Raw genomic sequence first — 23119 nt, 5'->3', positions numbered from 1 at the left:
AATTCCACTTCCGAAACTGAGAGAAGAAGCAAACAGGGACAAAGCTTTACTTGAAAATAAATAAATAAATAAACAAACTACTGACTAATTTCAAATCTTTTAAATTGCACTTTGGGTACATCAACAGCCACATTCTAATAATGTAGGAACTGAACACACAATGCTAAATTAAGATTTCTTCAATAACTTTAACATTTCTTCCCCCCCGCCCCCCCCCCAATGTGCAGTGACTTAAACACTTTGGATGAAGAAAAACCTTAGCCTATTCCCAGTCCTCAAAATCAGCACTTTTTCAAGTTTATAAATGCTTTCCATTTAAGATACAAGGCCTCATTCCAACCCACTGTGGTCCACATTGGAGTTACATCCAGAGGCACCACCAAAAGCTACTGAACAGTTTTTTCTTGGGATGAACAGAGGAGCCATAACCAACACAGTATTTTCAGTCCCCTACTCCCATTCTATATGGACACTGGACCACTTTCCTGGCATTCTCTGTGCCCTTCCATCATCTCACGTACATTCACTTCTCCATCCCTTTTCTCCTCCTGCTTTTGCTTTCCATTACATCACTCAGTTTTATCCCCAGGGAAGTAAAATTGTGAATATAAATTGGAAAAAAAAAAAAAAAAAAAAAAAGAGAGGGAGAGAAGTGGGAGGTAAAATACTACAATACACAGATGTTTGAGAGGCCTCATAATAAGCAGCCATCTACAAACACAATCTACCTTCATAGTCACACTGGCCTGGAAGAGTAGAAATGCCACAAAATTGCTGTGTTTCTACTCCAAGGAAATCTTTTCAAATAACAGATTATGTGGTATTCTTATTCAAAATATCCTTCAACAAAGGAAGAATTGTGGAGAATTCCCAGCTTCAATACCAAGCTGTTCCAACAGAGAGAAGGAAAATTAAAACCAGTCATATGAGAAAAAGTTTCTTCCCAAATAAATATTAGATGAAGTATGTAAAAATCATTAGCCTTTTAATGAATTACTGTCAGACAGAGCCATAATACACAGCAATAATTCTCAATATGGTAGAGGGAACTTGGCATTTTCTACCTCCTCCTCCTGCCTAGCCTTGCTGCATCTTTTCTCTCTCCTCTGACGCCTTCCTCTTCCTCAGTCTGCAGCCTCCTTGGCCATCCCAGATTCCTGAGCCTGCTGAACTCCTCCCTGCCAGCACTGCTCCTTCCCCTGTCCCAGGGCTGCAGCTGCTCCTTCCCTTGCTTGCCCCACCTGGGTAAAACTGGCCCTTTTATCCTCCCAGGATGCAGGCACTGCTGGAATGGTGCTGAGCCTTGAGCTAGATGCCAGGTCCAGAGCTGGCTCAAATTAACAGAATAAGCCAGATCTCCTTTATTTTATCTGTGCTCATCCAAACACACAACTCAGGAGTATGCTTGCAGTTCAGCTGTGCACAAAAGAGTGAACTGAATTAAACCAAAGCAGCTATGGGGCCACAACACTGTTTTTCTCAAAATAGGAAGTTATCATCACAACCACGTAAGGTTTCCAATGATCCCTAGAACAAGTATGATAGCATGCTATGCACCACTTGGAGACACTAAAAAAAACCTCAGCAATATAGTCCTTGATATACTCCAAACAAGAATGCACTACAAATCTGTCCTGAGAGCAGCAAATAGTTTTGCTTCAAACTTCTCAGAGGTGTCCAGGAAAATTCTGGTACAAAACTAACACCAAGCTTTGTCAAAATGCATCATACTTTTTTTATACAATGTCTTCTACTACTTTCAGTACCACAGAACAAGCCTTCTGCATCATATGCAAGATTAAAAAATCTGAGGAAATACTGTCACACTCATCTTTTGCTCATCTCAGAAGTTGATTTGTGATTTCCTGTGTTCCTGAGATTAAAACTGGGGGGAACCAACTGTGCTGACCCCAAACATACCTTTACAGGCTTCGAAATAATCAAGGTCAAACCACAAAACCTATTCCTCAGTATTAAAACAGACAGGATAATGCAGAAGCCTCTGGAAAATGGCAATATTGAAACTATGACAATCCTCCACAATAATCATAAGCCTATGATAGAGATCATCAGATAATTGATCAGTTTCAAATTCATCAACCTGAAAAAAGCATAGCTAATTGCTAGCAGACATCAAGGAGTGCAAAGAGGCATTAATATTTCAACATAGTTGGAGATTATACCTTTAACCATACTTTCAAATTATGTTTTATTTAAAATATACAAACCTGGTTTGAAACAGTCCTACTTCTGATTTAATCTGCACATTTCAGATCTTCAGCACATCCAACACTGATAATGCTTGGCATTTACAGAACACAATTGACAGGATGACTCACTGCAAGGAACAGCTCCCCACTGCCTGAAATGCTGAAGGGTTCAGACGCTGTGTCTGCCGGCTCAACCACTATTGGCAACCTGGAACGGTAAAGCCCCGCAGCACAACTTCCTTCATATTTACATTATCTCAAGATGTTTGGCTGCCTGATACAGAATTTGGCACAGGGACACAGCTTGTGAGGCATGCTTAAAAATATAAGGTATTGAAAGCAAGACAGTAATTTATCCTATTGTAAGCAAGGTACAGAGTAGGCAAGTTTATTCTGTGACTGGCATTGTACATGAGGCTGACACAGGCTTGCAATATAGCTGCAAATACAAATTTTTATACCAAAATTCATGGCACAGAAACAGCCATACAAGTGACACTCTGAATTCAAGGTAATGACAGAGGGTTTTATGTCACTTGCAAAGGTTTTCTACTCCCTCTTCACCATGTACTTTCTGCCTGAGGAGCAGCCAGCCTGGTCATGCAGCTCAATGCTGCCATCTCTCTCTGCAGCTCAGGTTGGCAGCTCCACCAGTACTAAGCTCAAGACAAATACCGCTCTGGCAAACTTTACCCATCACATCCCCTCAGAAGGTACAACCAGCTACTTGCACACCAAAACATGCACAGAGCCTTTACTAGTGGGGCATGCAGCTCTTTGATGTTTCTATAAACACCTAGCCCATTCTATCATTCCCAGCAGAGAATAATAAATGAAATACTCCAAAGAGAATCCCAAAACGCTCTCTCCAAGACAAAACACAGATGCACATCCAACCAGCACAGCGCTCAGCATGTGAGAGATGGGATGCATATCCTGATGCCTCAGCATGTCCTACCAGAGAAGCATAGCCAATCTCTTGTAAGGCAATGCTGAATCAGAAGCTCACGTGCATTTTAACCAAGACACTGATTTTTGTGCTTCTATTCATTCAGAGCAAATAATTCCCTTCTTGGCTTTATAAAAGGGAACATAACTGAGAAAAAAAATGATCCAGCCATTGACAAGTTTATGTTCAATATCTCCGTTATGCTCTTCTCTCTCTGAATACCAGACTACTTCTGCTGTGACATGACAAGACTATTCTCAGTTTCCACCCACACTAGACTGTCCTCTCTTCCCACCCACGCCAACCTCACACCCATTATGATTAAAAGAGATAAAAACATGGCACACAAGCACAGTCTCTGAAGAAGCATCTGTCCTGTTTTCTCCTGCTGAATATAACTTGCTTTTGATGTGTTATCATTAAAGTAAAATAACCAAGTAAAGATGGTTTTCAAGGAAAAGTACAGGTAGAAAATTCTGCCACTTGAGAGATGGATTTTCTTCACCATACAACTATGTGTCCAAACTCTTTTGAGACAAACAAGTGAATGCTCTCCTGGCCCTCCATTTGTTTAGCACAGCAGACATCAGCAGAAGGTCCTTCAGAGGTTTTTTGCTTTGTTTTGGAGTTGTTTACTTGTTTTGTTTTTTAAATGCAGTTGACGTTAAGTTCAGAATCAGTAAACAGAAAATCATCAACGACTGCTTGAAACGTAATGGAAAAAGCAAGTGCAGTGAAACCAAACTAAGTAGATTGTTGAGTTCCTGGGAGGTAGCACCTTACCTAAATATATCCTTGGAACCCCAGGATGAGAAATATTAATTGAAAAGTGATGTATTTTCTTTCTTGAGTACTCTCTGAAACAAAATTAATAGACCCAAGTCTTTTTCATTGGTAATAACTACCATTCTACTGACTGCAAACCTTACAGATTCTGTGTACACAGGGCAGCAAAGGTGCCAAGTGTGCATAGACTTGGGGAACTTTAATTCTTCCCCAAGTATGTTTCAGGGCAGACCCCACTACGGGGAGAAGTGCTGCTACTCCATGAAAGCTCATAATTTGTCTTGAACAAGAGAGTTACACAAATACTTTGCATCATCTTACATGCCTCTAAATCAAGGCATAAAGGACAGAGTGAACTTAAACCTCCATTCAGTTTAACCTATCCACCCACAGCCCTGAGAGGGAAAAAAATAGGCAACAAAAACCATTTTTCCAAAGAACCATTTCATGAAGAAAGTGTTCACATTTTTTCCACAGCTGTGTTCTTGTTTCACTTTTCTTGTAGGGTATCAGAAAAATAAAAAAATAATCAATCCACAAAGAAAACTATTTGAAACATAGATATAAATAATAAATCAAAATACAGAAATATAGCATATTCCACACTGTTTATAGTAAGGAGAATTCATGAGGTATTGTAAGGTAGCCTGTAACTGTACTTTAGGCCAAAATTAGCCTTTTATTACATGAGCACATGCCACCCTTCTTATTAAATCTGCTTCATTTACTGTAAAGAGAAGATCCAGACTATACTGAGACAGGGTTTTGCAGTGAAGACAACTTATCTGTAGGATGCCAGCTTTATCTGCAATGTTTCCCAGCTCAAATATTCAGATTGTAAATGCCAGTAACTGAAATTTTAAAGTGATGAGACAGGCAAACTTATCTGAAAAAATATTCAAAAGAACAGAATGAACAAATATAACACCAGATAGAATAAGGCTTAATCTGGAATAACATCTTTAATGCATCAGACAGGATTGATACAAAAAGGTCTAAGAGAAAAAGGACTTCAGATATCTCTTGCTGTTTAAATGCAAAACTTTAAGTTTTGCTGCTTGTGTTCCTAATAATATTGTATAGTAAGTGTATGCATGGAAAACACTGTTTTTCAGTAAGATGCTGCACTGACAGCAAGCATGAACCTGCTCTTCTGTTCATCTTATTTAAGCTGGACTGTGATACACAGAAAGATTTAAGTATTCTGCCCTGTGCAATGCCAGACCTCCAGAAAAATAAAAAGATCCAGTTTGCGAAAAATTCTGTCCTTCCTTTGGGAGTAGGAGGGAAAGTCAACAATTTAGAAGAAAACAAAAATGCACACAGAGAAATTATAACATCTCTTTTAACAAACTGAGAAATATACAGTAACCTCACCTACTTTCAGGCCTTCCCCTCTTTTTTTAAAAACCACCACCAAACAAGCTGTTTCTCCACACAATGCCATGTAAAATGCAGTGAGCCTCAGCGTGGCTGGTCAGCACACACTTCAGCCGAGCCTCTCCAAAATCAATCCCAAATACCCCTTGAATACTGTCTGCACACCGACCTCTCCTCCATCTCCAATTCTGGAAGTACAATGAGTATATGCAACAATAAATCCTGACAGCATCTTTGGCCCTGGGGTGAAACTAAGTCCATGAAAAGTACTTCAACACTTTTTGTTATTCACCTGCCTGCTCAGCTCCTCTTCTTCTGCCTTAAGAGACTGAACAGAAATGAAACACTGAAATAAATTACTCTGTTTGAACAGCAAAGCAAAGGTGCAGGCAATGCTTACAAAACACAACAGGTTTCTCTCAGCTTTTGTGCACAAAAACTGGCTCCCTTTGTCAAGAGAAGTGCCATTCCCCTCTTGTGAGCACTTCTGGCTCACAAACACATTTCTTGAAAGAAAGCCATGCATAAAAGGACAGACTCCTGTCTTGGTCGGTGTAATCAGTGAAAGGTCTTCCATGGTAAAGTCTTTCCTAGAGATCTACAGGAGGCTTTACCACCTTCTTCAGCAGACCATCTGCTTCACCCTCTTCACAAACAGGTTGGGTTGACCATTACCTCGTGTTTCAACAGCACTGATGCACTTTTTGATGATGGTGAACCCTATCTTATCCAACTGTGCACCTACAAAAGAAACAATAAAAAGGGCTGAAGACTTTAAAAGCACCATTACAATTATGTCTTTCACTGAAAATAAGGCTGGACTTAATCATAAAGCTTGTACTTTTGAGGCAAAACTATAAATATTCTGAAACTGGAAGAATACATCACTTTTTATAGAGAAATTCTGCTTTTCTCCTTCACGAGCCTGCCTAGCTGAAGGAAAGGCTTGTTCTGGTGATAGTGGCTTCAGTGAATCTGTTCACAGCAGCATCCTTTGAAGAATGGGATCTCTGATTAGTTACACATGTTGTTGGCAGATGCAAGATGGAATTTAACAGTACTTACTGCAACATCGACAACATCTGAGAGAGTTCACCAAATGGGACAAGGAAGTACTTATGATGAAAAAACATAATTATCAACAGCAGGGCTTTTACTGAGTCCTACCCTCAGCCAAAGAAATTCCCACACTAAAGATACAGGACACATGTATATCATTTCACAGCAGTTAATGATCTGACTACATGAAAGCAGATGCATGAACAGGACAACAGCTGAGCTCCAGCATTCCTTTGTTGTTCCTATCTTACTCTTTTTCTTCACATCAAAACTTCATTTAAAAGCTTATGTTGCAAAACTGCCCTTCCCCCAAACATCTGGCCTTCTTGCTCCTGGGGACCTGGTCTTGTACCATAAAAAGACAAATCTGAGGAAAAATTTGTATTAATAACACTAGGATCCAGCTTGAATCAGCAATTTCAAGGTTTTAAAAAAGCAAGCATAAATTGCCTCATAATCAAAGAAGGATACCTGTTTTCACTCTTACACTTCACCAACAGAAGAAAGCTAATGTTGTGTAAAGAAAGCCATCTTTTCTACTTCCATATTTTGGTTTATATTTTAAATGTAAAAATTCAGCTTTTTTGCTGATCTTTATCTTCAGCTGCAGCTGTTTTTAAAACCATACCTTCACATTCTAACAGAAATGTACACACAATCTGGATTAAGAAATTGTGATGCATTTACATAAAAATTCACCCTTGAATCAATTTCAGGTATGAAGCAAATTGGCAAACCAATCAGACTGTTTCTCCAGCTTATGTCCAGTCCTATACAATATGTACTGAGTTAGTACGAAAACCTATTCATTAAAAAACTAATTAATTGCTTGTAATTACAAAAATTACAAGTAATATTCAAAACTCAATATTTAAAAGCAAAATGATTAAGGGGAAAAAAGTTCCAAAAGGGGAAAAAAACCCAAATTACCTTTGTCTTTCTCAATTTTAAAACATTAACAAAATCAGCCTTAATGCTAATTCAAATACTTACTTCCCTCTCGCTTTGCATTCGCTTTATTCAAGTTGACAAGAAGCTAACACAAAAAGAGTAAAAAAGACAAATTATTTTAAAGACTTTCATGAAACCAGGAAAAGAAGATACTCTGAATCTCAATGCTCAGTAGGCACAAATACAGCTGATTACAGCCAGAGCACAGCACCGCCAGAAGCTCTCACAGCAGGACCAGAGGTCTGTGCCCCCCTCAGAACAGATATAGCCCCTGAACTGGCTGTAGCCAGATAACTGGGATTTATGTGCTCCATCTTCCTATGTTTCTCTCCAGGTTAAATTCCCCCAGTTTCAAGGTCATTTAAATTATTAAGAATGTGATGATTCCTGGGACTTATGTTCCAGTTTGAGTTTCCCAAAAGTTTTCAACTTATTGGGGAGTGCAGCTCAGCCAACCTGTCATGGTAATAAACACCTCTGCAAATGAAACCAGATCAGTGTAACAATGAGGTCAATCAAACAGCTACAGGGGCAGACACGTGACTGTGTCTTTGTCTAGAAAACCCCATCATTCCTGGCCCACAAGACCAATATATTTATCATTGTAATTTATCATTATAATAAATAGTGTGTTTCAATTCAACATTTCAGACTTGCTTCCTGATGAGAGGCAGAAATTAAGTAAATTCATGTACAACCTTAGGTCCCATTGACAAGAACTTTTTGATCTGGTTGTAAAGAATAAAATAATAACACCATGTAACTCACTCATGCTAGTTTTGCCACTGGAATGCAGCATGTCAGCATAAGACTAAGTGAACATGCTAGACATTTTCTACAACACCAACATTATCATTGGGATGGGAAACCATTTGTAAAAATTGATGCTGTCATTACAATGAAAAATTCTCATATCAGCATTAGCAGTTATCTACACTGAGCTTTACCAAGTTACTCATCTCTCCTGAGTTTTATTTCACTTTTATCCTTTATTCATTGAATCTATCATTTTGCAAACTACATAATGCCAGTTTATTAAAGTATAAATGGGATCAGAAAGCAGAGGGTGAGAGAATTCCCCACTACACTATAATAAAATATTTTTAAAATTATGCTTACAGCTTCTTTTCCATCCAAGGCTTCCATCCACAGCTTCCTGTCTTCCTCAGAAAATGCCTGCATGGTCACAGGAACTCCAGGCCTGCAAATGTACCAACAACAGAAGGTAACTGCATTCATCAACAATTAAAAATTGGTTTTCAAATTCTGTTTCCAACTACAAGCAAAATTCCATTGTCCTAAAAGTCAGGGTTCATTTTCTTTTGCTTAATAACTGAACACTGACGGTCTTGAAAATAAAAGGTATAGAAGTGATACATGCAGTAAGAAATAGGGGAAACAGAAGGAAAAGGAAAATTAATGTAATCTGCAAACTATTTCAAATAGCTTATTGTTGATCACCTGCTGATTCCAACACTTGCTGGAGTTACTGAATTTTGTGAATTGTAAATAAACTTGGACTCGCACTGTTGTTAGATGAAAAATGGGATTTGTTAACTCAACATATGATCTTCATCTTTAAAGTACCAACAATGATCATAGTTTGCAACCATTCAGTTCTTTTCACTAAATTACAGTTCTCAAGGTATCAGAGTATCAACCTAGAAGCAATACATCAAACTCAACATGTGCTGCATGAAATATCATTTATTTGTCTTCAAAATAAAGTCAAAGGAAACAAAACCTCCTCTCATTGTCCTATACTGGAAAAAAATTAAATCTAGGTAGTATTTTAGAAGGATAATGCTCTTTATCAATAAAATAACTTTTTCCTATCCTAGAAGACCTCTGCTCTCTCCTTAAGATTTAAATTTCCCTACATTTGCTTCAAGTCACCTTCAAGTAAACATGATGGAGAGTACTAGAAACAGAAAAAAAGTATCACTTCCCAGAGATTTAACCAGAATCTTAGCACCCTGAGAGCCATAAATATCAGAATTTAAAGAAAATACAGCCATCTCAGCATTCCTTTTGAAAGAAAAATATGCAAATTTTAAGCTAGCTCGAAGTTATGCCCAAGTCACACACAAGGCTGAATGTTCGCTACCTAAAAGTCTTCCCTAAAATTTTACAACCTTTTCTCCTTCCAAAGCACAATACCGAAGAAAAGCCCATGCCAGCTGTCAATCCCTGTGCTATTTTTTAACTTGGACAGGCTGAGGGATAAGTGTGCCCTGAACTGATACCAAGGAAACAAGCTAATGGCCTGCAGCACAGAACTAATCTCCATGGGAACATCTCAGTACTACACACATATATTATTAAAAGAAAAATGTCTGATATCAAGGTCACAGCAGATCAAATTGTGTCTATTATATCAAGACAGAAAGAGGAACTAGATTGTTCCCCCTTTTACCAGAGAAGAGAATGAAAAAGTGTTTTGCAGGATCAAGGAAACCCTGCTCTCCATCCATCTCTGTATTAACTCCAGATACCCCACTGAGCACATGACACACAGAGGGGGACAGACTGACATTTCTCACGCTACTTTTTAGCAGTTTTATCAGACTCAGTTTGAAATCTGTTATCCCTACTGACCAATCAATACACTGACCCAAGAGGAGCTGATGTCTGGAGTGCAAATCTTTACTTCCTTTCATACTGTTGGGACACAGCATTAGAATAAATAAACCACATCCTCCTCAACTCAAACATTCAAGTTCAAACCATGCTGTAGAGTGACAAAAAACATCATCTGAGCTGTAAATGAGCATCTTCTCATCTGCCACGTGGGCTAGAAGTTTGCTGCTGCAGTGGGAGTTTCACATCCCTTTACCCATGGCTTGTTGTAGTAATGAACATGCCTCTGGCCAGTCTGACTGGTCACACAAGCTCAGCATAGATTCTGATTAAAGTTTGATCACATAATCACAAACATATCTGCAGATCATGAGCAATCACAGGACAGGGGGATCTGAGAGCATTAGCCCTGCTGCTTTTGAAGTGAAAAACACTAAGAATCTGATGCAAAAAAATACAAAAAAACAAAAAAAACCCAAAAAAAAACAAAAAAAACAAAAACAAAAACAAAAAAGAAAAAAAAAAAAAAAAAAAAAAAAAAAAAAAAAAAAAAAAAGCCCATAAAACTTGAAGACCTACTATATTATAAGTTAGCATGTGGTTAATTGGTGTAAATAAGGAGCAAACATATAGATTCAAAGCAGCTCAGAGGGGGTGGATGCAAAATCTCAGCAGCAATTCACTAATTTATATCTAACATTTAATTCCAGATACGATCCATTTCTGTACCAAAAGAATGTAGCATTACCATGGCCTAATTTATTCAGAATACCTTATGAAGCTGAATACCCTCATCTTCATAAATGAAGGAAGACTAGAACACTGTTGAAAGACAATGCTTATCAAATTTTGAGGTCTTTTAGAGAAAAAGATTAGCAAGTCTTTTCTTAAGAAATAGAGCAACAAGTGGTGCTTCAAAAAGACAGTGGCAACAACACTCAAGAAGCAGTGGATGATGATACCAGGCACAAGAATCTTCAAAATCCCAACAACTTTATTTCAATCTGAAAATGCAGCATATCTCCTCAGCAACCCATGATTTTGGAACAGAGGAATGTGATACAATGTGGTCATGACTACATAAATTATTACTGCAGTCAGTCTTTCACTACAGCTCTATGTACTTCAATTTAAGCCATGTTTCTTCACTATGATAACTCTTAATAGTTCCTCTTAACTATCTCTGTGCTTTTCTTTAGCGTGAGCTCAGGCAATGTCTAGATTTCATTTCAGTTCCTCTCTGTTTTTGCAACACACAGGTGAGGTAAAACCCAGTGAGCCATGGCAGTGCTTGCCTGCTCCTCCAGTGACCATTCCCATTGGAACTCTGACTGAGGATTGAAGAAATCAGAAGAAAAGACAACAGCAATTTTGCAGCAGTTTTAATTACTACTTAAAAGAGCTTTTCCTAGGGTGCTTCACAAGCTTACCTGTCTGAAGCTTCTAAGTCAAAACAGAATCGCCTGTCTATTGTATCTGCATTTCTTTTGGTACAATATGCAAGGACAAAGAGTTCCGCATCACCCTGTGAAAAGAAAATTTTTATAAGCTTGACCCAGTTCTTGGAAGTTTTTATAAGCTCCAGTAAGCCAGCTGTACAAGGCAAGTTAGGTAAATTTATATTAAATGCAAAAGCTATACTGAAAACTGACACTTGCAAAAGAATCCGCCCATGTTTGCAGTTCACTTTTCTACACAATAACATAAATTCTATGGTCATTTCTGGGACATAAATCTAAAAATATTCAGTCCCCTTCAGCTGGTACTTTACAGAATGACCCAACACCACAGTAAGTTAAACTAACAAAAATATTTTGCACTGGTTACAATAGAAACAATCAAAGAGCTTTTTCCCATTTTATGTCAGCCACAGTGATTTCCATATAAAGGCCATAGTAAAAGCTACACCAATGAGAACAAAGGAAGTGTTCTTTACCATCTGTAACATATCTTACAGAACCAATTCTCTCTTTCTTCGAGACCAACACCAGGATCTTATCTTACCCAGGAATCAAACTCATCTGTGAATGCTGCCTGAGTTGTACCAGATTAAATCAGGATTAACTGCACATTTTAATTATTTCTTGTCTTATTCAGCATCTCCAGACATAGAAGGGTGCCACTAAAGGAGTAACTGCAGGGATTTCCAAATGGGAGATCTTTTAATACAGCAGAAATGGCTTCATAGGTATTTTAGAATGCTGAATGCTCAGTCACACATACTACATGCTATGCAAGCTAAAATGGCTTATTACAACTACAGCAAATTAGGATAAAAAATTCATAGAAGTACTGAAGTGATTAAGGAAACCAAATACCACTTATTTTCAGTACATCAGGTTTTCCAAAGCTTTTGAAAGATTCTTCCAAATTCAATATATTCGTAAATACACAGACTCCTCAAAATTATGAAAGTCATGTCTCCTCTGCTGAAGCTAATAGGATATAATAACTTGATAAAATTCCAACGATATGATCTCCTAACCAAATTTGAAGGCAGGGCATGCATTTACAGGCATATTGACTCAAGCCTTAGTTTCCAGATTCAGATATCATTTTTCTTTGCGACAAAATGCATTTTATCCCTATCAATACATTCATTTTATGTGTCATATTTAAAAGTAATAAATTCCCAACTATTTCAGTAGTTTAGCCATTTAAAGATAAACAAAGTCTTGGGTCTTGAATATTTCAGATGCTTTTAAAGATAGGTGAAATTACATTCAGTTATCAGTACAAACTATATTCCTATCCACTTTTCTATTTCTACTTCTAGTATTTAAATCTCCAAAAGAAAACTCTGAGTAATTTAATAAAGAAATTTCTAGGTCTGTTATATTTTCCTGATTTATATTTTAGAAAGTTAAGGACCTCATAAACAAGATTCTAAATGGTGAAACATTCCATGTTATCTGTGCCAGGTCCTCTTCTCTCCTAAAAGGATGCAACTGAAAAGTCTGGAGAATTCTATTAATAACTTAATAGAAGGTTAATGTCCACTACTTTAGGTTAATGTCCTTTAATGGCAGACTGAATTGCTGAAGGAAAGATTCAAAAAAGGGGCAAGGAGGGTAGAGGGGAAAAGTACTTGACAAATCTTATCTGACACATTTTCTGATCTTAATACAGGACAAGTGTAAGAGTAGAATACATAAATATACATACAAGTTTCCCTCCTGATCTGTGTTCAAATGGGATCATGGAAAACTTCTTTGTCTCTTTCCTGTACATGCAATAGTGCTTCACCCAACTGGAACCAAAGGGAGCAGGCCCTACATAACACAAAAGCAATAAATAGTATGTACTTTTTCCAGTTTCTCCATTCTGCTTTCTAAAATGATATTTAAGAGCCCTAGTTAATTCCTACTAATGCAGTATTTAAAGCAAAGGTACAAATTAACAATATTATACATCATACATCATACTAATGTTAACCACTGCTTATTATTCTAAAATGCAATACATGTTGTACTTCACTCTTATGCTTAATGACAAATGGAAAGAATTATTAATGTATCTTTCTCTCTCTACTACAGATAAAATAATTTTTCCCTATACAGCAAATACCCCCTTGAGACTTTATTTAGAAGAACACAGAAAGCTAAATTTATACCTGGTAAGTTGAAGGTAAATAACCACAGATTACCACACATCTGTTACAAGTTCTAAACAATCTCATGATTAAGGTCTGATCACACCAGAACTCTCTCCTATAATCAGTGCATACCCTAGACAGAAAACACTTCCTTTAGAGCCCTGCTCTACTGCAAATAGTATTGCTGAGATTTGCATCATAATGCTAACTGTTCAAACTTGGATTCTGACCCTTTGTATCTCTGCACTTCTATTACTTAACTTCTCCTAGAAAACAGGTCTGCAAATGAATCTTTTCACTCTATAAGGGCAAACATCTCGAAAACATGATTTATGCAAAATGTTTTAAAATAAATAATAAATTATAATAAATTGTCATTCCTTGAGCAACAAGAGCTCTGCATCTTGCTTGGCGTTTCTACTAGTGTGAGAAAGATTTATAATTGTTTGAAGTGTTGACAGGATATGATTTATGCAACATGCACCTTCACAGCAAGAATTTTAACACCAGCTACCTAACATATAGTCTGCTTTATTTGACCCTATCATCACAATTAGGTAATGAAAGTGTATCAATGAATCAAGGAAATGACACTCAATTTTATCATATTCAACAAGCCAAATTTTCAGAGGCTAACTTGACAACTCATCTTGCTGGCTGACAACAAATGTTTGACAGTTCTGGGGGGGGGGTCATTAGTGAGGAACTAAAAATAAGATGAAATCCATTCTTTGGTCAAACAAAACTTCCCTGAATTCAGACACTTTTACTAAAAACTGCCACATGTTCAGCTCAATATTCTTTTTATGAGCCAGAGTAACAATGCTGTTAAAAACTTTGAAAAATATACTTAGATGACTCTTTAATCAACAGTAAATTCTTTGCATCATCATCATGCTACATGTAGAGGCAAGACTTGCCCATATGCCCAATATGGGCACTGTGGAATACAAAATACCCCTTACTTTTTTCCTGTACGTAGAGGTAGCCTTCCATCGTGAAGTGATTTGCTCTTTTATGTTCCTGAGGATTTCTTCTGATCTTGTTCATGAGCTCCTCTACCTCTGACCTTGTTCCTTCAAAACGATTTCGTGTCTAAAACGAGACAGCAAAAACTCTTTGGTAAGGAGAGTGGGAAAAAGACTTTTCCTGGCTGATAGGAGTCATGTACTGGGCTTGCACAGCAAGGCTACAGAGAGGGCCTCTGTGAGAAGGTGACAGAAGCTTCCTCCCTGTCCCATGGAGCCAGTGCCAGACAGCTCCAAGACAGAGCAGCCATTGGCCAAGGCTGAGCCCATCAGTGGCCATGGTAGAGCCTCTGGGATAACATATTTAAGAGGGAAGAACCACACAATGCCAAATGCAGCCAGGGAATGGAGCGAGAGCATGTGAGAGGAACAGCTCTGCAGACACCAAGGCCAGTGTGCAGAGGGGCAGGAGATGCTCCAGGTGCCAGAGCTGAGGTTCCCCTGGAGTGCCTGTGGACATTGGATAAGTCCAGGGAGGACTGTCTGAAGTGAGACAGACCCCATGCTGGAGCAGGGGAAGAGTGTCAGGAGTCTTCCCCCTGAAGGGGAATTAGCAGTAGAGGAATCGTGTGCTGAACTGACTATAACCCTCATTCTCCTGCACCACTGAGGGAAGAAGGGAAGGCTGATGGAAAAGTGTGTTTAAGATTTGGGTTCTATTTCTCATTACCCTACCCTAATGTGGTAATAAATTAAGCTGAATTCTCCCAGTCAAGTCTGTTTTGCCTCTAATTGGTCTGTAGTTGGTTTCCCTGTCCTGTTCTTGATCCACAAACTCTCCAGCTAAGGAGGGCAATGACAGAACAGCTTTAGAGAGAACACAGAGCAGCAGGCCTCTGGCATCCAGCCAGGGCCAACCCCCCACAAATAACTACAAAAAGAGACAATGATCCAGGCTATTTTAGGACATTTAGTCTTAAAGCATGATTCCCATATATGTGTTCACTCTCCAAGTTTTCTGGTATTCTTCAAAATCAATGTGAGATTTAGATATCAGCTGCTGTGACTGTGGAAAGCACACTAAGACGGCCCGAGTAGGTTTTGAAACAATCCACTGATCTGTTCAGAGAGAAGTGAAATACTGAGTGCAAAATATTACTACATATATTGGCTTAATTCATGAGACTCTTACTTGTTGACAGGAAGTAGAGAATTTTCTGTGGTAATTGAGGAAAAAAGTGAAAGGAAGGTCATCAACAGTGTATACAGACTGAGACTATATATGTGCCAAATGTTTTGACCACACACAAGAAGAAGCATGCAAAAACAACCTAAAAAAACTTGGAAGTCCAGTTGATTTTTATTCCTGAATGTCACTTATTCCAAAGTCTGCAAGCAGCAGGAAGAGAAATATTTATCAGAATATTAGCAAAAACAATCAGAAAGTAAAACCATGCCACCCACAAATTACATGACAGGACTACACAAAACAACAGAGTAGCTCACATCTGACACAGGAAACTCTTTGGTTTAGTCTGAAAAACACTGGTAAGTGGTAAATGAGCAAACAAAACCACAACAATCATGGTAATAACTGGTTTTCTCTACATATGCACATGTCCAAGCTGAAAACACTGAAAAATACTTTAAAATCCAAGCTGGTACATGTGTTTTGAGGAAAGCACATAGTTCCAGATGTGTCTTTTTGCTTTCTGAAAGCACCTTTATTTTTCTGAAAATGCGGCCTCACCTGTTTTATCTTTTCCCCAGGACAAGCCTACAGGATAGCACAACTTTGGGAAGAATCAGTTTTCTAGAGCTTGGGCTACAAGGCTTTTTCTTTCCTTCATTTGAGGGGGGGAGATGGGCAGTGAGAGGAAGGCAGGGTTTGTGGTATGGTGTGGAGAGGAAATTCATAGGACAATTCTCACAGTAAAGACAACCTGAATGAAAGGAAAGGCAACTACTACAGCTATACTGGCAACTCTTAAATCACTCACCATTTCCAGCTAGGCTATCTCTACTGCATCTTGTACCCTTCAATTTCTAACCCATCAATCCAGTGTTCTGCCAGCAGCTCAGCTGTACCACAGGCAGACCCCAGTTCATTTTTCCTTTGGGATGTCTTGCTGATCTTCAGCACAGAGGAGAATGTGTCCTCTCACAGCATTTTCAAATGCTTCCTTCTATTCTCCTCTTACCTTAGATAGTTGTTGAGCCTTGTTCTGACTTCTCTCTATGGCCTCTATCTGTCCATAAAACTTGAGCTGCAAAGCTCAAGCTCTTCAGAATCTGGTGGGGCATAGGTGCTGCCATTCAGTCAATTGAAAATGCAGCTGCTGAGATTAGCTTACTTAATTACTGCTCATCACTTCTTCAGATCACTGCTCTGGCTCTTTTCCATCTGTATTCTGAAACCCAGCTCTTCAAAACTGTACCAGAGTTTCCCTCTCATGTTTCAGCTGGCATCAGTTCCCCTCTAAGCTGCTCCTCACTCTGTTAAGCACACAGAAGAAGCAAGTCTGGCCTAACATTTTAGCCACAAGCACTGACTTCTGCAACAAATGTCTGCTTACAAAGTTACCACTAACCAGGTCCCTTTCTCAAACCAAATAACAGCTCAAAAGGAAACTTGACACTTGAACATACAGGAAGAAAATGAAAGGAATGGTATGGTGGCATATGAATCACGTCACTATGCATTACAGCAACTGTAATCCTCCCTTCCGCCTCCCTGCCAGCTAAGCCATTTCTAAAAACAGACTGTCCTCTCCAAGAAGCAGTTTCTGTGTCTTAAATCCAGATGCCCTCAGAGGTCAACAAAACAAATGCACCACCAGGAACTGATTGCTGGCAGTAAGGTGTGTGGTGTGCTTCCTACCAAGAGGCCTCTGGCACACCCAAGTTCCTCTGAGCAAGATTTATTCTTCATAAATCTCAAAGAAGCAAACAGACCATCTGACCAGTAACTCTGTCAGTCCCACTGCTCCAGCCTTTACCTTGTTTCCTGCTCTCCCAGTCCACATCACACGGGGAGATTTGGGATGAGGGCACACTAAACTACTGGTGGCCCCATTTACCTGTCCTTGAAGGAACAGATCATTTTGTCAAATACACCATGGGTGCCAACACCAAGTCTCCTTACACAGTTCTGTACCCCAAACCAACAGGGATGTTCTTGTTTGAAAGGGCTGCTGCAAGACAAACTCCACACTGCTGTGACCAGCTGGTTTTCTTCCCTTTTCTTAGTTATGGATAATGTACCCCACAGGGAAATGACCCTCCACATGACCACCACATACTCAATTCCAAAGTACACCCAAAACACTGAAAACTTCATCTTTCATTTACCATACTCTGAATTATCCAGTGTTTTATGCATTTTTAACAGACTTAATTCATTTTAAGTAATCCTTGCATTATTTCTATCTCCAAAAAAAAAACTAAATAAGGAGTGGAGGCCTTTTACTTCATGCTTGTTTTTTACAGTATTATTAGAACTTACAAAGAACTCACTGGAATTAGTGATGATTTGTTCAGTGATGTGGTTGGTTATCCAGAAGATGGCACCATATCCCCAAAATTCACAGGCAATGCACTCACATGGAACTCTTAAGCGTTGGCAATACAGATAGTGCACATGCAGCAACTTCACCAAGTGATTTTACTCACAAAAGTAGACTCAACTTACATTTTGTATATTTATCTGCAAGGCCGTTTTGTAATGGTTGAAGTCTTTAGCAAGCTCATATCCCTGGTGATAGAAAGTGCACAAACCCTGAAAAAATGATAGCATCTGAAATAAAAAAAAATACTTGTTAAAACAAAAAAACTCCCCTTTTCTTCAATACAATTGCTGCACATAGGCTTTTTTTTTTTAAAATAGATTACATAAATATTATTTTAAAATAAATTTCCATTAATGCCTACACTTTATGAGTACTATTTAAATCTAAACGATGATCTATGTATACAGACATTCTGGATGGTCCTGTCTGGAATTTCACAACTGATCTCTACTTTCCATTTGACCATAGGAAATTATATCCCATGTTCCCAAACTTTCCTATGTAACTTTTTCCTACAACTGCTCTGATACCAATGATGTCTGGAGCACATATTTGTGCACAAGGAGGTAATGAGCATTCTGTCCTTTCGTCACCATTTCCCTGGTCATTCCTCTCTCTGCTCATGACCACGTGCAGATGACTGTCACATCAGCCATCTGGTTTGCTGCAAGAAGGAAGCTTTGGCCATTGCTGCTTCTTGTGCACAGATCTGACTTTGCGTCAGAACCAGCAAGTGACCCACTTAGCATATGCTGGCTTCAGTATTTCAATTTAAAAGAACAAACAAGTTATACTACACTGGAAGTAGCATGAGGTGTAATCCTGTCTAACTCTCCTGTTTAGTTCAGGTTGCTGGAACAAAGCAAGTGAGACATAAAAGAGCAATGTATCTAATAAAAGTCTGAAGTCATATTGCAAATAAAGCATTTTCAACAAATGCAAAAAACCCATAAATTTTAAGTATTAAGGGCAAAGGAAGTAAGAATTCGGTACAAAGCTTTCTAGTGTAGTGTAAACTTCAAGTACAAATTAGGCAAAATACACCCCCATCCAGAAGGAGCTTTCAGAAATGAGAAAGGGACATGTTGCAAGATCATAATTTGAAGATTCATTTTTCTAGTCTGGCTCTGAGGAAACTTCAAACAGTCTGAAACACAATAATCAAATGCAAAACTATTAAGGGTTACAAAAATATTTTTCAAAAAAAGAAAAAGCCAGCATATCTACACTAGAAAAATGCCACACAACCCCTCTTTTCACATCATTTTGCCTTTCTTTAAACAATGCTAATATAATTGCAGCAACTTATTGCCCCTTAAGTATTTCAGCAATTTTTTTCACACAGAAATTATCTCTATTAGAATAGACAGTTCTTAATAACTGCTTAATGACCAGCTATTTTGATTAGGGTCATTTTAAACTTTTCTTTCATTATTATATTAAAGCAGTTGTATCAGAATAAAAGGACAAACTTGGCCCAAAAGCACAGACTTCAGAGCATGAGAGAATGGAAGTTGCTTCTACAATCCATCCTCCATTTATTCTCAGTATTACACTTACTGTTCTCTTGTTGTTTGATACATTTGTATTTAAAATACCAAGCTACTGCACATTTCAGAAAAATTTCTGAATAAGTTCTTCTCATAGATTTAAGAAAGTCTCATCAGTGCATACAGCATTGCCACCAAAATCAAATTAAACCCCTTGCTTTCTGCACAGATTCAACTGCAAGTGAAATTAAACATATCAGGCTACCCAGGAATGGGCTTCTTACCCAGCAGCACCCTCCTAATTGATTTATATCTGCAATTATTTACTAGCAGGCCTCTAAGCCCAGCCTTCATAATTAAAATTAGATTCCTTGCATTAGTCAGCAATTACATTGCATTGGTTAGAAAACTCAAGGCAAGAATCTTGACACCAACATCTTTTTGATTCCTCTACTCTGTCTCACAGTGTGAATTGAGGTTTTTGCAGTACCATAAAAGGTTTCACACATTTTCTGAAAATCAACACCAGTGGCTCCAAATCAGTTCTTATTACTGAGGTAAGGTTTGACATGCTTGGTTAAATTTATCTGCACTAGGAATCTGTACAGCTGTATCTGTAACAAGTTAGTTTAAATTCTGTTAAGTCACTCAATTGATTGTGTTTTCCAGAAAGCAAAGCTTGGCCTTTGACCAAATGCATTCCTTCTCCATCCCCTATGAAAGGTAGAGTAGGTTGAATTCCCTGATACTCACAGGCTCCACACACTCAAATTTCTTCCGCTCCTGGATCTCCTGCAGCTTGCACACGTACTCAAGGGACAGCTCATAGAAGTGTTTTCTGTTCTGCTCCACTTGGTTATCTGCCTGCACACAGAGCACACCTCATGAAGTTTCACAGACATTGTGCAGACAGCTTCAGGGTAACACACACACAGAAGTGGCAAGCAGACAACTTTCACCATATTTGAGGGATTTGTTACAACATAGATCATTCCATACTTTTAAACGGCAGCAGCAATTCCCTTTCAGTACATAACATATGTTGTTTTGAATCATGAGGCTAGACTTTTTAGAAAAATTCCAGCAACACCTCTTTAAGCTTCTTTTCTAGGGAATCCAACTTTTAACAGCATTGCAAAGGTACCTGTCCAAACAGAGAGTGGGAGCTAAGAGCATCATCCATTAGAAAAGGGAGAAATCATCTCTCCAATCAAATTAAGGAAGAAAAAGTTATTTTTGAAAACTACAGTTCTGGTGCTGTAAATTTTACCCTATAACCCAAATAACTGTTGTTAAATAGCCAGAACGCTGTTGTACCCATCCCACACCTGTGCTCACTCTCACTGGCAAGAAATGCAATGGAAAAAAGTTCACTTATTGGTACAACACTCCACAAGTTTCCCCAGAGCATCCCGTGTCTAAAAATGCAGCCTTTCTACCTGCAGCTGATATTTAGCACAGCTTTGCAGAAATACCAACACCATATTGATGCTGAACAGCTACATTTCAGCTAACACCCATCTGCATATAAATATTTCACTTTCTAGCATCTGCCTATTTTTTTATGAAGTTGTTATTTAAGGTACATGTAGGATTCATTTAAATTAATATTAAAACTTGGTAATAGGAACTGTTATTAAAATACATTAAAGAAAAGGTTACTCTAAGTAACTAACACTTAGGCTTTGCCCACAAAGATAAGACAAAATACATGTACAGTGAATTACCAAAGGAAGTGGAGAAAGGGTTAGGTGAAAGGACAAGACTTACTATCAGACTCTCTCTTAAATACTGGGCCTACGTACTTCAGGCAGAACAGTGACTGCTGTGCTTTAAGAGGATAAACCAAATTAGCTTTAAGACAGTTTTGCCTTAAGACCTGCTTGGCTTTACTGCTCTGTGCTGGAGAACTCTCAGCAGTTAAAGGGGCATAACCACAAATGCCATTAAATAAATTGAGCCCTGATAAGTATTTCCGTAAGCAAATATGTTTCAACAAGCCATGTCATTTTGATGCATCCCATAAACTGTGGAATTGTTTGAGTTGTCAGCCTATAAACACAGGAATTGTTTGAGTTGTCAGCTAAGCTTCTAATCATATATACACGAAGGGTACCACAACACCCTAGAAAGAGACTCTGAAGTGGATCTTGGAGGACATCTGGCCCACCACATAGTCCAGATGTGATAAAGATTCATACTTTATCACATCTCTCAGTTTTTTGAGGCATGAGCCTCCCCATGCACCCAGCAAGTTGCATTGCAGTTTGTGCACTACTGAAGGAAGAGAGAAGTGAGAAACACACCATGCTTCAGTAAAATTACAGGAATATCCCACCACCAGGAGAGTTAAAATTTGTGTTTATGTTAAGACACACTCCACAACATGGCATGTTTTTCATCAAATTTTTGTCAAATTTATCCCTCACTATTTACTCCAGTCAGGAACTGACACAGCTAGACATGAATAAAACTAAATTATATATATAATTGCACATATATACATATGCAACTATATACACCTGTTCTCTAAGCTTATGCAAGAAATTGTTTCCTATCTTCTCTGACAACATGCCCTAAGGGCCTTTTTTCTTATACAATTATACTTCAAAATTAAACACATAAATGTGAGAGCCTGACTGAAGAATTTCAGAATTTTTGCTCATGAAACTTTGAAGGACATTTAAAACAAAGCTATTTGCTCATTCTAGATTTCACACATGCTCTAAAGCTTCAGGCTATATTTGAGACAGCTTCAAAATGCCTCTTAGAGTCATTATGTATTTTTCCATTGAGGTTAGGTCTCATTTCAGATTTGATATCAAGAACCCATATTTCATCAAGTGATCATAATCAGCCCTTTATCTTTTTGTCTGCGTCAAGTTCTTTGGCAGCTGATCAATTTGACTAAAGTGCAGGTCCTGACACATGAGCCATGCCCAATAACTTCACTGGGACAACTCAACTCCCCAAAAGACATTTCTTTACACATTTGAGGGTCTATGCTGCAAGTGCAGCATGGTGAAGTGACATCTTAGTGAAACTCAAGAGTAGAGAAATTCCAGGGTAACTTTGCCAGTAATATTAACCATGTTTATGAAAAATGGCATAGAATGTTGGGGATGGGGTAGAGGGCAGGGACAGGAGTTATCCCTGAGGAAAACATTAAGGTTTTTTATAGTCTAAGCATTAATAATTCTGACATAATTACATTTATCTGGGAAAAAAGTCCTCCTGGCTATAGCAAGTCTCTACAAGATTTCCCAGCAGTCTTTTCACATACTATTTGCTGTTGCCCTAGAAATAAAAACTATTACAAATAAATTGATGATGATAAACCCAGAGGGAACCAGAAGGAATGCCAGGCAAAACAAATCTATCAGTTATAAATTGTCAACAAATTTTTTATAGCACTACTCAAAAAAACACCAAAACAAACCTTCAAAACATGAGAAAAAGCAAAGGCACAAACCCCCTTTATTTGGGAATAAAAGTATTGCTGTCCTCTGCTGCAAGTGTTAGCACAGGACATTCAGTGAATACTCACAATGCAATGTAATTACATGAATGATAAAGCCTTGT

General features: G+C 38.3%; 1 protein-coding gene across 1 annotated transcript in view; it reads right to left on the bottom strand.

The window, feature by feature from the left end:
• ARHGAP10 (Rho GTPase activating protein 10) overlaps positions 1–23119 on the bottom strand; it is a 137728-nt gene that overhangs the window by 57336 nt on the left and 57273 nt on the right. Inside the window, exons 6-13 of the mRNA XM_058803089.1 lie at positions 20291–20401; positions 18170–18274; positions 14476–14605; positions 13081–13187; positions 11346–11440; positions 8455–8536; positions 7378–7420; positions 6001–6066 (exon numbers count right to left, since the gene is read on the bottom strand). Coding sequence (XP_058659072.1) covers positions 6001–6066; positions 7378–7420; positions 8455–8536; positions 11346–11440; positions 13081–13187; positions 14476–14605; positions 18170–18274; positions 20291–20401 — 739 coding nt within the window. The remainder of the gene's footprint in view (positions 1–6000; positions 6067–7377; positions 7421–8454; positions 8537–11345; positions 11441–13080; positions 13188–14475; positions 14606–18169; positions 18275–20290; positions 20402–23119) is intronic.

Source organism: Ammospiza caudacuta, chromosome 4 (genome assembly GCF_027887145.1).
Source record: "Ammospiza caudacuta isolate bAmmCau1 chromosome 4, bAmmCau1.pri, whole genome shotgun sequence".
In the NCBI taxonomy this organism is placed as follows: Eukaryota; Metazoa; Chordata; class Aves; order Passeriformes; family Passerellidae; genus Ammospiza; species Ammospiza caudacuta.
The sequence above is the reverse complement of the archived record's forward strand: the minus strand, read 5'-3'. Positions and strand labels throughout refer to the sequence as shown.